At 40.2% G+C, this 17,594-nt stretch overlaps 1 protein-coding gene across 1 annotated transcript; it reads left to right on the forward strand.

Annotated features, from left to right (window-relative positions):
• The first annotated feature begins 3,652 nt into the window (after window positions 1-3,652).
• psmd14 (proteasome 26S subunit, non-ATPase 14) lies at window positions 3,653-7,573 on the forward strand. The gene is made up of 11 exons (XM_068758967.1): window positions 3,653-3,753; window positions 4,490-4,545; window positions 4,881-4,952; window positions 5,052-5,171; window positions 5,354-5,424; window positions 5,673-5,823; window positions 5,962-6,069; window positions 6,419-6,493; window positions 6,577-6,702; window positions 7,072-7,134; window positions 7,397-7,573. The coding sequence occupies exons 2-11, from the start codon at window positions 4,498-4,500 to the stop codon at window positions 7,493-7,495; spliced, it is 933 nt and encodes a 310-aa protein (XP_068615068.1). The 5' UTR covers window positions 3,653-3,753; window positions 4,490-4,497; the 3' UTR covers window positions 7,496-7,573.
• The last annotated feature ends 10,021 nt before the right edge of the window (window positions 7,574-17,594 follow it).

Consider the following 17,594-nt stretch of genomic DNA (forward strand, 5'->3'; position numbering starts at 1 on the left):
TAAAATTGTATTGTCCCGTGGGGACTCCATGAGAAACAAAAATCTTACTTGGTAAAATTTGCAACTCCATTTAATACCAGTTTCTGGTGGTGGAAAAGGTGTAAAGCCAAGAGGAAGCTGCCAGTTGTGTCAGAGCCTAAGCCTGCCAAAGCAAGGCAGCTGGACAAGATGGGAAGGTTAGAGGAGGAAGAACACATGGAAAGAGTCATGGAGCCACACATGACATGCAAATATTTTGCTAGGAGAGGACCCAGCCTGTCCTCTGTTTTTTGTTCCTGCAATTTTAAGCACATCTTAGTTGGGTGTCAAACCAGCTGGTCACAAGGAAAAACACCTGGTGGCATGACCCAGTGCTGAGTTGCTTGTCAACTTATCATGAGAGTATGCATTTATTGGCCAAAGCTAATAGTTTTCAAAACATAAAAATCCCTTCAACCACCATCCTTAATCTTAAAGGAGAGCAAGCCTTCTCTTTCAAGACCAGCAAACACAGCCAGATATTGAGAAATGCATGTAGACAAAGACCAGAGACTTAGTTTCACACGTTGCACATATTAATTGCCTTAGTAATTTATTGTAATTTATGTAAGTTATTTATTGTCATTCATTGTCATTTTGCATCAGTGGTGTAATTTATTTTAGATTAATTGTTAGTTTGCATCGGCGGTGTAAAATCATTTTATTTTTGTTTTTCTAATGTTACGTTGCATCAATTGTGTAATTTAATATTGGTTTTATTTTTATTTGTATTGTTAAATTTGTATTGTTAATTGTGGATGACTTATGTACGAAGGACTTTCAACGGAAACAAGACCGCAAGGGCTTTTTTGAAATGCTCCTCTTAGACAGGATGTTTGACTTTATTTGTACTGTAATACATGCTACTGTGTGACTGTACTTGTACTGTAATACATGCTACTGTGTGACTGTACTTGTACTCTAACATTCTATCTAATAAATATATTCATCATCATCATCAAACTGCAGCAACCCACCAGCAACCAGATCTGGTCCTCTGGTCTGCTGTAGAGCCCCCCTCCCCCTCCCCCTCCCCCTCCCCCTCCCCCAACAGGATGCAGCAGAAAAGGCCACTAAAAAGAAAATATCATAATATGCTGCCTTGGATAGTGGAAGGGCACCAAGTCGAGAGGTTTTCTTGCAGAAGTTTTTTGCCAGCTTCAATGTCAGACGAGTGAAAGAAGGAATTAGATGACACGCCCACGGGAAATCAGTTGAAGCTAATGCCACAGTCACTGGTGGAGGGTGAAGCGGAAAAGCCACACCTCAGCTCCCGAGTGAGACACTGACCCAGACCTTTTTTTAATGACAGATTTCCATAACATAGTTTTTTTCAAAGCTAAATGCTTGCGATGCAAACAAGTTTCAGTCTGTACTTAACTTATTAAAAATGAATCCCACATCTCAATCTTGTACACATTGTTCCATTTCAATATTGATAAAGATCAGTCTGATCAAGTATGTAATACGGTCACACAGTGTGAAATAAGATGGTTTATTTGTTTGCTACCGCAGAGGGATCATATCCATGTAATTTTACTTGTGCTCCTTCTTGGGGGCAAAAGCATCTCACAAGCATCACTTGCAAGCATTCCATGAAAATATGCATGAAATGCCACCAGAAAACACGCATAAATCGGTGTAATGTGACAGTCATTCAGTTTTCATTCACTAGAGCAACTGCACCCATTCCATTAATTAGTATGGCTGTTTTAAGAATCTGGGAAAAATACAAAATTAAGTTCCAAAATCAAGGATGATGGGAAATGAGGAAAGGAGGAATTATAATTACTAAAGGTAGCCAGCCAAGGTCAAAACCCAGACTTTATTTTTACCAGTACATGCAAGTTTTGTGTCTATTCAGACACGTTAAGTCGACCGACAGTTAAAGATGCAAAAGAAAAACTTCAATCGTTATCTATACAGACACAGACCACTAATCTGCTCATGGAGGTTCTAGACGAAACAAGGTATGAAAACGTATACCTTTCATTTTTATCCAATTACACTCATTTTATAGCCACATACAGATACTTAAGCACACAGAGCAGTGCTAACCATAAGCAGCCATCCTGCTGCAGGTTGTGATGGAGATTTATGAAGCGGAACTAAATCCAAATCCCATCAGGGTGCAGGGAAGCTCTTAAAGTATCAAATTTCTCTTTCTTAATTTCCTCCGCTGGTAGGATTAAGGTTTGCTGGTGCAATGTTACAATCTCCTTCTGATGTTCCCTGAAATGTCCAGTCATTCATATCTATATATGCTTCAATAGTCTTTTTAGAAGTGATTTTGCAGTTTGGTAATCTACATTTTGAATTCTATTATATCAAACATGTACAAAACGCCTGTTTTATGAGATTTGTTGATTCAAATGTATCTTATAAATCAAAGATTTGTTTATCACATCTATTTGCTCTCTATTTTTAACCTCTGATTCGAATGGATTACGCATCAAATAGGTCAGTTGATCTGTACCTTCCTCCTCATTGCTTATTTGGGTACTATATCAAAGAACGGGAACTGATGTTTTTATGTGTGACCGAGCTGAATTCAGTGAGATATCCTGATCAGCATGAATGATTCAGTAAACAATAAACCAAATCTTGTTCCATGTATTGTTGACACTGTGATAGAGTTACTGCTCCAATGGTGAATGCATTGCCTACTTTGTGTCTTTGTAGAAGTCTGCTTTCAAGCAGAGAACCCCTGAGGCCAATATGTTTGGAGATAACATTAATAATTTAGGTTAAATTTGACATCAGTTTAGCCCATTATAAGGATGCACATCCTGGTTGAAATGGCCAGGGTGATGTACCAAGAGCTCATGTGGGTGTGGAGGGTGGGGGGAATTAAAATGTCCTGTTGGTGATCATAGCATTCCAGTTGAACTTCTTGCTGGCAAGAGTGATCTATGATATTGTCAGTTGAGATTGCTCAAAATGCTCTGTGAGATTTTCAACTGTCCAGCAAGAATGTATGACCTAATGGTTTTCTGGTGATACCATGCGTTTGCCTCAGCGCTTGTAATTCCTCTGGCAATAATGGAATGCTTGTTTGTTAAAATGTGAGAACCCACTAAGACATCAGTGCTATGTTTTCATTATTTTTAACAATGAACATTGAAGATATTTAGATATATAAATGTTAGCAATGTAAGTGTATTGTAACTGTAAGTGCTTAAAGACAGCATGAAGGTGCCACTTTACAATGTAATTTATAAATGCATGGCAAATTGCAATAAATTATGGACTAAAATATTGTACTCACATGCCCCTGCCATTTCAACCAGGATATTTAGTTTCTAAAATTCCAAATGTTTTATTTTTAGAGAACTCAGAATATTTAATTGTGCAATTAATCATAATCCTTGTAAATAGAAATTGGAAAGATTTTGACATTTATTTTACTGTCAGTAATAACAGCCTTGATCTGCAAGATTTGTAAATTACATACAACGTATATTCTCATAATCTTACAACAACATAATCATCATCATCAACAACAACAACAACAACAATGAAATGGTTGTAGATAACTGTAAATCACTGGTTGTAGCGCCCCCTTGCGTCTCGATTGGTACACGTCAAGCTAGATCAAAAACGTCATCAGTGCGACGGAAGTAGTTGAAAAAAAAACAAGCTTATTCGGGCTGATTCATTGTAGCCGGTAGCAGCCTGAGCGTGGGCTGAAAACAGAAATAGACTTTTGTAAACGTCCGAAGAATTCGACAAAAGGTAAGCAGCGTTAGAGCATAATAAAGCCAGTATTTTTCATAAAGTACCATAAGATAGAATCTGTGTTGTCACGTTGTTGCTTATTTTATTCGTGACACTGGCTACATTTCAGTAGCTAACTGAACGGACGAGCCCCCACTTGACGCTTTTAGGCCAATTCCTAGTTGATAAATCGAGTAATGTAATAGTACTGTATGATAACATTGTCATGTGTTTTCATAACTAACGTATCGTAAATGTGGCTCATAAATAACGGTATGGATATTGTGCTGTTTTCATGTACCATAGCTGGCTAACTAACGCTAACTTGGGCTTTACACTGAAAATCTGCGATATGATATATTCCATTTCACCCAGTAGAACCTCCTACAGTATACAGATTTATTCCAGAAGGAAAATTAAACGTTTGTATAACGCTAGCGATTAACCCCGTAAGATGTTCTTCGCACACTGAGCTTCTCACTAGAGTACATTCCCATACATATTCTTATCGCTGTGTACAAGAACACAATTTTCAAGTTTTAATTTAATTTGGTCATGAACAAGCTTGTAAAGCACGAACTTTGTTTTGAAATCTTTGTAATGTATTTTTCCTAACGTGCTGTATGTGTTTTGTATGATCTCGTAAAGATCTGAAAGAATAAATAGATCTGTGATTGTATTTCAATAGTGCAGTTTGCGTGTCAGATGTATATTTTGAAAGCAAGAGAATGTTATTATTTTGTCTCTCGAACAGATTCTGATATGGATCGGTTGCTGAGGCTTGGAGGTGGAATGCCAGGGCTCGGCCAGGTAGATAAAAATATAAAGAAAATATATAATTTGAATAAATGTACCGGTAAATGTTACAGATTTGTTTTGGAGTCATTGTGTCATTCAATATAAATACATAATTTTGAACTTCAGTTGAAGCCAGTTTACTGTCACTGCTAGTTTCAGGCAAGTTTCATGTTGAACCCATACCCTGTAGTACTCTACAGGAATAGAGGATAAATCATAGTCTTAGCGTTAAACAGTAAATGAATGTTCATTTGAGGTACTAGATGAGAATATAAAGATAGGATTGTATTGATTCGTCTCAGTAACTGCTTTATGTGAAAGGCTTAAAAGTTGTCTTCATTCTTCAGGGCCCCCCAACAGATGCCCCTGCTGTAGATACTGCTGAGCAGGTGTACATCTCCTCCCTCGCCCTGCTCAAGGTATGCAGATTTTAAATATGTTCCTCAAACGTGGTCAAATCTGTTTTAGCATTTAAATGAATGAATCTTTGACTATAGATTTTTTTTGCGTTTTGTTAGATGTTGAAGCACGGGCGTGCTGGCGTACCAATGGAGGTCATGGGACTGATGCTGGGAGAATTTGTTGATGATTACACCGTGCGTGTGATTGATGTTTTTGCCATGCCCCAGTCAGGAACGGTATGTATTTCTTCTGATATTCATATTATGTGAGATAATGTGCTCCGGAATAGTACCTAATTTAGGAGCCTAAATTAAGTAATTCATGAAGCTAACTTGTTTCTTGGTAGTTTGTTTTTAAGCAGGTAAGTATGTTGATTTTTACAAAATGTTGGTGCTAAACATTCTTTTCTTCTTCACAGGGTGTGAGCGTTGAAGCAGTTGACCCTGTGTTTCAGGCCAAGATGTTGGACATGCTGAAGCAGACTAGCAGGTAATATGTTTCACAAATATTTACTGTGAGAAGGTTTAGTACACAAGTACACATATTGAGTTGGTTTGCATAGCCCAGTAAATTATTGTTACCAAACCCCTATTAAAGTGTTGACCAATTTTCACAGGCCTGGTTATATGGATAAAACCCTACATTATTGATACAGCATTAAATGAATGGCTATACCTTGCCCTGTTTTTATTGTATTCTAAATGTGCGTGCCAATCTTGGTTTGTGCCTCTGATCAGACCGGAGATGGTTGTTGGCTGGTACCACAGTCACCCTGGTTTTGGCTGTTGGTTGTCTGGTGTCGACATCAACACGCAACAGAGCTTTGAGGCCTTATCGGAGCGTGCCGTTGCAGTTGTGGTCGATCCCATTCAGAGCGTTAAAGGAAAGGTAACAATATGTTGCTGTTACAGAAGAGCCTTGTAACTTATCAGTTCTCATTTTATGTAATGCTCTGCGATGACTTTTGAATCAAAATATCTTGCTTTTCAACTTGCTTGTTTAACATGTGGCCTCTGTCCTCTGCAGGTTGTCATTGATGCCTTCAGACTGATCAATGCCAACATGATGGTGCTGGGTCATGAACCAAGACAAACCACCTCCAACCTGGGACATCTTAACAAGCCGTCAATTCAGGTAACCCATTATACATGACATCATATCGTTAATTCACAGCTAAATGACTGGTGGTCCAGAAATATAGAAATTGTGTTTCCCGTTCTCCTAATGAAGAGGAACAAAGCTTCAACTCCTTTTTTTGACAATCGTCAATTTTGAAAAGAGTTTTAAGATGACTGTTTTTCTTTTGGTTCGTCGTTAAATAAACACATCGAAGATAGTAATGTCACCCGTGAGAAAACATAGGATCAAATCACAATAAAGAATTGTGACACAAACTCTAATATTGGGATATTTCTCTCTACTTCTCAGCTGTTATTTTGATTATCTCTTCACACATTAAACTTTAGACTCATTGTATTCTCAGGCTCTGATTCATGGACTGAACCGACATTACTACTCCATCACCATCAATTACAGGAAGAACGAACTGGAACAAAAGGTTCGTGAATACGCTCCATCACAGAATATATTGTGTGGGCGCTTTTAATACATCATGAGAAGCATAAATGCTTTTCAATCCAGATGCTGTTGAATCTGCATAAGAAGAGCTGGATGGAGGGCCTGACCCTGCAGGACTACAGTGAGCACTGTAAGCTCAATGAGACCATTGTCAAGGAGATGCTGGAGTTGGCTAAGAACTACAATAAGGTGCACCTCATTTCATTATAAAACATATTTCAAGGCTAAAATGGGATTAAAAACAGAATCACGTCCACTGCCCAATTCTAGTAAATGAAATGGATATGTTTTCATAACCTTTTTATGATGAAATATTTTATTGCTCTACTGTTGACTTAAAAAAGAAACCGGTATCATCAATTCAAATGGATCCTGAATTTTGGATCCACGTGATGATCGCAGTCACGACGAGACTCTACCAGGTTATTCCGAGGGCTTTACCATACTGAAACAAGGAAAATCAATATTCATTCTGATGTAAAAGAAGACGGAACATAGTAAAGCATAAAGAAAATTAAACAAAGCTAATATTAAGACACAGTTGTGTTTCCACCTCAGGCTGTGGAAGAAGAGGACAAAATGACCCCAGAGCAGCTGGCAATCAAGAATGTTGGAAAACAGGTGACTATTAAATTTAATCTTCAGATGGCATTTTGTTTACTGACTATAACATGACAAATCCTACCTCTGCCTCGGAGTGTGTGATTGGTGTTCACTAATGACAGACAGCTCTGAAGCCCCGAGTCACATTATTGACATGCGTCATTATAAGCAGAAACTTGAAACTAGGATAGTTTGCTGTAATCTGCTGGAGACTAGTCAGAGTCCAAAGAGCTCAAATGTGAATGGAAGTTGTCTCCTTTTCTTCTGTCCTTTCTCGCAGGATCCCAAAAGGCACTTGGAGGAGCACGTAGATGTTTTAATGACATCCAACATTGTTCAGTGCCTAGCTGCCATGCTGGATACTGTAGTTTTTCAGTAGTGGCTCTGTGTGTGTAAATGTTAATAATGGGAAGCTTGTTTTCTTTTATATAAAATAAATGTCTGTATGAAAAGAAAACTAGTATGTGTCCTTGTTGTTCTTAATTAATTCTCCAGGGAACAGGATTTTCATTTATTATTATCCTTCAAAAAAGGCAGCGTTAAAAAATGCATGTTTTGTTACACACTTTTCCATAATTTTGATGTATGTTGGGGGTGAAGAGGTCATTGGTTTATCTGTTCCGCCACTGGATGGTGCAATAGTTGAAGTTATTTGGGGACAAAAGCAGGAAGCAGTGTTCATGGAGAACACGCTTCTTATTTTGTTCGGCCATTTTCAGCCGGGCTTGTCCTTTAATTATCTCCAGAGCTAAACTTTTTGGGATTTCTTCACAGTTTTGTGGAGTTTGATTGTAAACGGTTGTGTAAGGTGACGCTTCATGTTGAACCAACATGGACTACATGTCAGAATATGTGAGCACTTCCTCTGTCTGAATAGATCAAAGGTTGAAGATGCGTGTAAGTGTGACATTAGTTTAAAAACATGGCAGCCATCAAACAAACATAAAAAAAAAAAAAGGTTGGTCTTCGCATGTGGGTGCTGTCAGTGAGTTTGATCTGAACAGAGGAAGCTGCAGAAACTAGTTTAGGAATCACATGTCAAAGGAATTCAAAAACCAGATTGAGTTTTCTCGTAAATGGAGTCGTGTTCTCAGAGCGAGCTCTGGCCCTATCAGCCAGGATTACTCTTAATTCATTACTGCTTTAAAAAAAAAAAAGGATCCGAGCCAGAGATCATGTTGTTCTAATTCCTGTGATGGCAGAGAACATAGAACATGTGGTTGTTCTCCACCCTGTCTAGTATATACTAACTAGAGACACAGTGTTACAGCAGACCTCTGCCAGTGAACTGACTGTTAGGCTCTTCAGGCTACATCATTTCTGATCCTTTCTGAAATCATCGCAACCAGCACCAAAGTTTTCAACATCAAAGATCGTCTGTTCACAGTACTAAATCCTCAGATGGTATTTTCACTCTAGCCGGCTGAAAACAAAGGCGAGATATATTCGGAAGTCTGCCTTCCATGAAAAGTCAAAGGGGGATGTGCATCCTGCATAGAAACCACATGACACGACGACACAATTACATCCTTCTGGAGCCGTGATGAAGACGTCTGTGTAGCATACAACCCTGATCCAGCTTTGTTGTGTATCTGAAATGGGATAAGATCATCACCACCTCATGGTTTGCTGCTGCTCTAGTTGGGACTGCATGCACAGCCAGCTGAACCATTTGGTCAGACATTATTCTTACACCTGTCCAAAGTCTCTTGTCCAACTCGGTGCATGTAGGCCTGCAAGACAACCAGGCTGCTTTGACCACATTTTCAAACCAGTGCTTTCCTTCTTTGGCAAATGACTTTCAAGCAGAATAGTTTGAAATGGATGCTGTAAACAAAGGAGATTTAATAAACGCTGGTCACCGTTTGTTGTGGTTTGAGGAAGACAACTCACTCGGGCCAGCTGACACCGGCTCGCCTTTAGTGGACCGGAGCCAGAGGATGATGAAGTTAAGCGTCTGAAAGTGCGTCCTTTCACAGTAGCACACGCACAGAATGAAAGATGATGATGATGATGATGAGGCAGTTTTTGTTTTAGATAAGTACTGTAGACTCATTTGAGTCTTGATACTGGAATTCTTTTGAGAGAAACTTTGTATTTCTGCCTATTTGTTGTTGCAAATTATATTTGCTCGTGTTAATGGTGCTCTCTGCTCATCCGGATCAGCGTCTCTTTAGGGTGATAAATCCTCGCCCATCCATCCAGATCTGCTTTCACAGTTTCCAAGGGAGCATTTGCAACCATCTTAACTTTGTTCCACCTTTCCTCAGTACAGTACCACCAAAGCAATGTGCTAGAGCCGTTTAGTGTAATGCAACCTCCCAGACAGCTGTGTTATATCAGCCTAAAGTCAGACTCCCTTCTGGTTCACTCAAGGCCCATCAGTCACAGTGCCCTTAACCTTTACAAATCTTCACTCTCTCAACACGATGTGCTCAGACAAGAAAGAAACAGATCTGCAGATCAGTTTGCCTGGAGGCTGGTCCGTATCTCCACAGCTCTGCCAAATTGTAATGTTTACAAAACATGAAAAATGGTGCCTGCTACTGTAAGATGGGGCATCTGTTTTACTCACAAACAGATAGTAGGGATTGATCGGTCAGTAACCTGCAGTGCTATCCAGCCACATAGAAACCCCCCCCCCCCCCAAATGAAAGCATGAGATGAATGGCCGAGATCGCAAAGTGGTGATGCTGTCTGTTCAAGCACGTATTACTAAAGGTGCTATGTTGCTCCTTATAAGAGGGGAATTACTATAGCTTTATTTTTTTTTAGCAATTGACAAAATGAGACATTTGTATAGAATGTGGCGAAACAAAAAGGTTAAAAAATGTAAACGTCTTGCTAAGAAAACAAAAATAGTTGTAATAACTATGTGCATTGAGGTGCTAAACCTGCCCAGGTGTTCAGCGAGATGGAGATTTATTTTATTTTATTTGTTAAGGTATTGTGACAGTAGAGCAGTTCACTGACCAGCGGGTTAAAAAGTCACAGTGCAAAGAGAGAGTGTAGTCTACCTTATTGTGGCTTGAAAAGGCAGAGTGACCTCTTTAACCCCCACCCACAGAAATGATTCATCTATAATATGACTTGTTGTTTACTGTTTTTGAACACCAATTTAGGATTTAAAAATGTGTATGAAGCAGCATCCGTTGGCTTACTAAACATAACTTGAACAACAAATGAAGTTCCAGCTCCTCACTTCTTCTGGAGCGTTTCGCCGTATCACACAGTCATCATTGTCTTCATTCAACTGCTGTTTCCAAGGTCATGAATTAACTGTCAAGCTCAACTTCACAGTGAGTCCATGTATTGATAGATTTGTGAGTTGATCGGGGAAGTCTGTGTGTCAGCTCGCAGGGGTGCAGCCATCTAATTCTTTACACAACAGATCATGGTTTCATTGTTAGGTGAAACTTTAGCTTACATTACATTGGTTGAGTCAGGCACCTTAAGGGACAGGTCACAGGGGGTCTTCCAACTTATCATTTGTTTTAATTATTTGGAGTCATTTTTTATTCATGTTTTACCCTCTTGGTCAAAGTTATGCAATAATAAAGCCATATGCTTTCAATCCACAGGAGAGAGTGAAGAGCTAGCAAGCACAAGAATGTACCAGAACCTCTTATCTCCCACAGCACAGATAAACATATCAGGGAATAGCTCCACCAACCCCAAGAGTGTTTATTGAAAGGTGGCTTTAGAGATACTGGATTGAGAAATGATGGAAGGGAATGAAATGAGAGCGAACAATAACACAAAGGCCATCAGTCTAGAACATGTAATGACATAGCATCATCTACGCCTTCATTTTCTGGACGACGGAGAGGAATTCAGAGAACAAATGAGCTCACTTTGCTTTACTAGAAAGATGTTTTGCTCATTTGTTCCTCGCATGTCTTTAGCGTCCTCATTGTTGCACCTCAGAGCTTTTGCTGCTGTGGTTGTCGCGCAGTAATTCCAGTAACACCGTGTCATGGTGTTATAATCTTTGCTTCTCCCCAGGATTACATCTCCACTGTTCTTTGTGATCTCGGAGTGATGATGTCACTGTCCACAGCGTTTCCAGCATGGCAGAGGGCCTGTGGCGATGAAGCGAGTGGGTGTGCATGTCTGAGTTTGTGACGTGCAAGTCAGACCAGCAGCGTTTGCACAGGAAAGAGGGTCGAGCTGAACACAACCACAAAAGAGAGGTTGTGTTTTCATTTGCTTGGCCTTCGGGGACTCACCGTCTGGGTCAGTGTTGTTAAAGTCAATAATGAACCACAGCACATTCCTGCATATGTACAAATACAGCAGTGAGCAGCACCGTTTTACTAATATATTAGCTCCTCTTTCATTTATGGTTATCTATGGCGTTTCTCCTCCCCTCAAGGCAGTGATGAGAAATAAATAGTTTATTCTAGTTGAACAGACTAGAAAAAAGAGATTGTAAAATGAATGAAATAATGTCATTTATTCCATAACTCAGATTAAATTAGTTCTAATTATAGAGAATTTTTGGGAAGTCTAAAAGTTTTGGGAAAATATTGGTGGGAAGCATCAACCATTATGATTTGTCTCCACCTCCATCCTGTATTACAGACAGTTGGAAAAGAGAACTTTTCCAACTTAATATTTATGCAAAAAATAACGATGTTACTGAGTCTGAGTCTCTGGTAAATAAATATGTTGACAATGAAAGTAAGATTTGCATGAATTTTGGCTTTTAATAACTCAGAGAGTTGAGACATGTACAAATATTGAGTCCCAGAAAGGTTTGTATTGCTGTTTATTTTTGTGGGTGTTGCAAAGGGCAGTATGTAGTCTTGATTCGATGCGTACTGCTGATCCAGAGGCCCAAAGGGTCACAGTTTTCCTCACTGCTCCACAGAGCATCATCCATAAATATCTAGGTCTTATACCTTTTAGAGCTGCTGGAGGACAGCAGCAACACCTCCTGCATCACAGTCTCCTGTCAATCTGAAGTTGTAACCTGAACATATTAAAATATATCAGCCAGCCACCTCTAGTTAAGTCACTGGTCTTGGATAAAGGCATCATGTCAGGGCCACAGAAGGAAAGAACCCAAATGCAACAGATACCGTCAGTCCAAATAACAAGCAGACGGCTCAGCATACGAGCAGGCAATAAGACAGTTCCAGAATTCAGGCAGAGATCATAAACCAGGTGATCAGTGCTATCAGGGAGGCAAGCAAGCAGGATAAATAAAATAAAAACAGGCAGGGCAGGGACACAAGAATCAATAACTAGTACAGAGTGCTGGAAAGAAAGAACAAGTCACAAACAATCTGACAGAGCGGCGTGGCATGAGCTAAGAATGTGTAGAGTCAGGGCTGATGAGCGATGAGCTGCAGGTGATCATAGGAGCACAGGTGACTGGAAAGAACTGAATGCAGGAGGAGGATCTGGGAAGACAGGAGAGGTTAGAGATCATGGAAAAATACTGGTCCTCCTCATGCTGTGACACATTACCCCCCTAAGCATGCACAAATACAGACATACGCTCACTGTGATTATGTAATACTTTCCTAAACCTAACCTAAAAAGTCATCTATTTAATCTTCTGGTTGAGACTAATTATCCTAAACTGATTGTTTGACAAATAATTATAAAGTCACCAAGGCGGACGTGAGGCAGAAGCTGATGTGTTTTTTTTGGGGCTGAGTTCGGAGCTCCGTGATGTTTGAGCTTCATTGTTCTCGTAATTGCTGCTTGCTCTTTTAAGATTCCCGCACGGCAGAAATGTCAATTACCGGCATACATGAGTAAAATAATTAGACATGCAGCAAGCTGTTCTATTTAGAAAAAACAATTACAAGACAATTGTCTTTCCAAGATTCCGAGAGTTTGTAAGTCCACTTGCAGTAAAGAGCTACTTGTGTAATGGCGTGCCTGCTTTGCGATTTAACAGGGAAAGCTTTTGGGAATCTCCTGTCAGTTCACGCTTAATGTGTTCTCTATGCAGAAAAAATATTCTGCTGGGAAATCATGTAATATGGTCTGTCAGTGGGCCCGTCCACAGACTGTGAGTCATTCTTTCACGGCCTGGCTATGATTTTTTTGTACTGCGCTTCCATACTTGTGAGTCACAGCCAACCTGGAACTATTACCAGAGCCCTTACCAAATTAGTCCCGAAGTTTATTTACAAGGTTGCTTGATTGCCAGCTGTAGAGGTCGAAGGTGATGTCGTGGTTATGGTGTTTGGCTCTCTGTGGCACAGCCAGTAAAACATTCTGGCATTTCTCACAGAGAACAGCCCTGTGGTAAATAGTGTGAGGAGAGCTGCAACCAAATGGAGCCAAATGGAAAGAAGGCAGTAGAGAGAAGCGAGGCGGGGGGGCACATGGGAGAAAAAGATGACACACATATATAAAAAACAAAAACAAATCACTATTATTCTACGCTATTACCGTTCTCTAAAGTCCACATACCGGTACATTTTTTGCAGATTGCATTTCTAGGATCTCAAGTAGCCACTGAGGTCATTTTTTTTCAGTAGCAAAAACTAAAAAAAAATAATGAGCAATGTGTGAACAACTGACAAAGATTTACGTGTGCAGGGAACAGTACAGTACAGCAAATCTAGTTTTCCTTGACTTAGTCTCCAGTCCAGTAATATGAAAAACAACTTACACAGACATGCAACATGTTTGAAAACCAGCTCATCCCAATAAGTCAGCGTTATTCTTATCCCAATTCCATAGTCGTAGAATGGGGTTATGTTCCGAAAATCTTTTGTTGGCGATGCCCCTCAATAAAACATTTAAGATCTGAGAAGTTTGCGTTTTGTGCCACAATCTGGATGAATAATTCAGTAAATTCATGACTTATCAAACCACCAGATTTCAGTTTTCTTTTCTGTGAAGTAGGTTGCATTGATAAAGGCAACCAATGCTAAATAGGCTTAAACCCAACTGTTTATTTTTACTTTATTAATGGCTACATGTAAAACGGGGTAAAAACTTAGTCAACACAAGGCTTTTCTATCCTTCCTGTTAGCCACTGGTCAGATCATAGTCTCGGTGTGAACTGTTATCCACTATTCACATAACGCCAGCAGACTGCAGCAGTGGCTTCTCCTTCTTCCTCCAACATAAGGCTCTATGAATCAGATCCACACAGCATGTTAGCATAGCTAATAAGATTACTGTGTATCACTATTATAGCAGTGGTATCAAATGTGAATCCTAGCTAAGGGGTGTCTGCAAAACTGAAAACGGAGAGGAAATGTTTCAGTGTGGGAAGGATGGCACCCAGAGTCTGGCTCTTTGAGTGTGTTGAAGGACTGCAGCGGTCTGCACACGACGGCTTTCATCACACAGGCAAACCAGTTTGGAGCGAGTCACACTCCAGTACTGAACATGAATCTCAAACCATAGAAGAGACTGTATTTCCGTTATTTTTTGACCATTCATTCCCACCAAACACAAGCGTATGTACAATGTTAATAGAGTTAGTGAAGTTGCCATGCACTGCTTTCCCCCCAAAAACAGGGTGACTTCACCTGGGACGAGGCAGGAGGGCCTCCTTACAGCTGCAGGTGAGCTGGCACGTCTCGACGGGAATCAGTGACTAATGGTGGCGCTCCGAGCAAGGGACACAGTTAATGACATTTCTGTTCTGTTCGCTGGTTTGGAAAGTGTTTCTGCATCGTCAGAGCTCACATGCAGTCAAAGAATGGCACAGATAGATTCAATGTTTGTTTATGTGCACGTTTGTGTCGCACGGCGTGGGTGAGTTCCAACACACGGTCGCTGCCTCGGCAGGGAAAGGCGTCTCTGCCCACTATGATAACACACATGATTAAAAGCGGATGTGACTGTATTCTGATATTTTTATTTTTTTTGCTAAAGTATTTTAAACCTTCATTCTGTTTCTCTGAGATGTCACACAGTGATGTCGTCGGGCGTCTTTAGGGGACAGCCAGGCGGTGGAGCGTTCCTTGATCTGATCTGCCCTGTTGTGTGTTGTGTGTGCATGTTAGGTTAATCAAGAAGACATATTATCTAATTGAACAGAGTGAACCATGCTATTTTGCTGTTCAGGCTGACTTTTTAAAAGATGTGGGATATATACCAAAGTCAAACTGCGAGGACGGTGGTCCAGACAAACAGCATTCATGTATTTACTCACACCAAACCAGCTTTGTGAATAGTTTCTTTCCTCTTGGCTGGCGTGTGTCGGTCGGTTTTGGCTGATAGAGGATGAGGCTGGTGGTGTGAAGGCGTCTGAGCACAAATGCACGTAGCAGACACCCCGACAGGGTGAGTAACATGTCTGACCAGGGTCAGGGCAGGCGGTGGAGCTCAATGGAAATGTTCCCTGTCTGTGTGAATTCATCACCTTTCCTCTGACGACTTCTTCAGGGATTCGTTCATGGGATGAATTGTGACCTCTGTTTTGTAGGACAATTGGTCTTAGTTGATGTGTCAAAATGGAAAAAAAAGTTTCCACATTGGCCTCAAACTCTTCAACAAGTAGTTTTTCCATTTTGGTGGAAATTCAGATTCAGACTTGTTTCCTCTATTTTTCACCTCAGCCATATTAAAACCACAAGGACAGTCTGGGACATGCGAACTCAGGTTTGACCATAACAACATTTCCTTTCTTCCCTCTCCATCTTCCTCTCTCACACAAACATGCGCTACAAAAGCAGAAACATGTGCTATGCTATTAATACTATGCTTATTTGCACCTGGTGTAATGAGGTGAAAATACAGACATTTCCACATTCATGTTGCTGAAGACTGCTGTCCTGGAAATGACCCACAGCTGATGTCAGGTTAGATTGATGGAGGTCTAAACTGTGACTACGCTGAGGATCCACAGCAGTCTTCAAAGGTGGAGCGTTCACAAAGCTTTGTTGTGGTAAGGGTTGTTCTCGGATCACATTCAAAGTGTCTGAAAGTTGTCCCTTGATGAGTCTATGTTGCAGTTTATGTTGCTGACATCACCAGTTGTTGTTTTTTTGACGTTGTTATTGTTTAGCCAAGTAGCTCTAAAAACTTGCCCTCGATCACAGTCAAACAGGAGACGGGGAAATTCATTTCCTGAGTGGGAGAATACAAAACCAGAGCTACGAGATGGGTGAATATTATACCGTTGCCTAGAGCTGTTTATTCAACTATTGTTTATTATTGCAGGCATAATGTGGCAAATTCATACTCTGCTTGACTGTTGTATGTAAAATCAGTCATGCCAGCATTTAAAGCTGTATTTTCTTCAACTCAATATAACGTCAGAGAAACAGGAAATGACGAAATAAATGAGACGTCTCTTGAGTAATCAGGCCTATGCTCTGACAAGCCTCCGTCTCAACTGTCTTAAAAACCCTCCAGGAACATGTTTGCAAGAGCAAAATGTGCACTTAATGTGTAATACCACGATTTGACAACTTGAAATATATTTCTGTTGACTTGCAATATGCCTGTAAGGATTTGTGTCTTGACCTCCTATTTTGATGAATTTTCCGTTTTGGGTTTGCTCCCCCTAAAAAAAGACCTATAAACAGATTTCCAAATCACTGTGAATTAAATAGAGGATCGGAGAATGCAATGATGATATATTTGATCTGGGGCTCTCCTCTGTACTCCTGACACTGAGGTGACTTCATTACAAGGGCGCGTCTTCTGTGACTCACCGTATAAGTCAGTCGGCTATCAGGACTGTCACTTGTCACGTCAACGGATTTCCTTGGTAACTGTGTGTTGTTGCACTCTGTTGTGGAATCGTCTTAGAAATGCTTCGTCACACAAGCTGCCAGCTTCAGGCGACATCGAGCTTTCGTCGTCAGCAGACTAGAAGATTCTCTTCGCATCCTGTGCCGAAAATCCAGAGTGATTCAGAGCTGAGCAGTGACAAGCAGCGGGGAACATGCTGACAAGCTCAAATTGTGTTGGCCCGCTGTCTCACGTTCATCCTATAGATGTTTCAAGTCTGAATCTTTGTGCATATTTTCTATATCAGATTTTTTTATGACTCTAAAACTAAAGTGCATTTTGCAATTGATATTCTAAATGAGATTCTGCCTCTTTTACTTCTGCAGGCAAGGACAAGATGCTAAGGTGACAGTCATTGATGATCGTTCTGTTCTCCATCATCCTTCTGCATTAACCTCCAACTTTCTCCTTCACCTTTTTTCCAACTGAATATTTTTGCCCCTTTAATTCACTGACCCCGTCCTTGAAATATTCAGCTTTGACCATCTGACTCTAACACCCAAAGCTATCTATTCACAGTTTTGTGGAGAATAAGAATATGTTACATAAGAATATATATATGCTTCTCCTGCATTGACCGTTGTAGTTTTTTTTTTTCAAAGAACCCTTTGTAAGTTTAACAAAGCTAAAAAAATATGAATGCTTCATGACATTAATAACATTTAGAGGTGATGGAAGATGGATTGTGTATGATTGAACAGAGTGTACCTGTTTGCTGCTCATGCTATGCTATGTGGCTGCAGCTGATTCTTCAC

This window comes from Brachionichthys hirsutus, chromosome 1 (genome assembly GCF_040956055.1).
Source record: "Brachionichthys hirsutus isolate HB-005 chromosome 1, CSIRO-AGI_Bhir_v1, whole genome shotgun sequence".
NCBI lineage: Eukaryota > Metazoa > Chordata > Actinopteri > Lophiiformes > Brachionichthyidae > Brachionichthys > Brachionichthys hirsutus.

Coding starts and splice junctions, on each gene's coding strand:
- psmd14 (XM_068758967.1), top strand. CDS start 4,498: ATGGATCGGTTGCTGAGGCTTGGAGGTGGAATGCCAGGGCTCGGCCAG. Junction 4,953..5,051: donor CCTCCCTCGCCCTGCTCAAG/GTATGCAGATTT, acceptor GCGTTTTGTTAG/ATGTTGAAGCACGGGCGTGC. Junction 5,824..5,961: donor TTCAGAGCGTTAAAGGAAAG/GTAACAATATGT, acceptor TGTCCTCTGCAG/GTTGTCATTGATGCCTTCAG.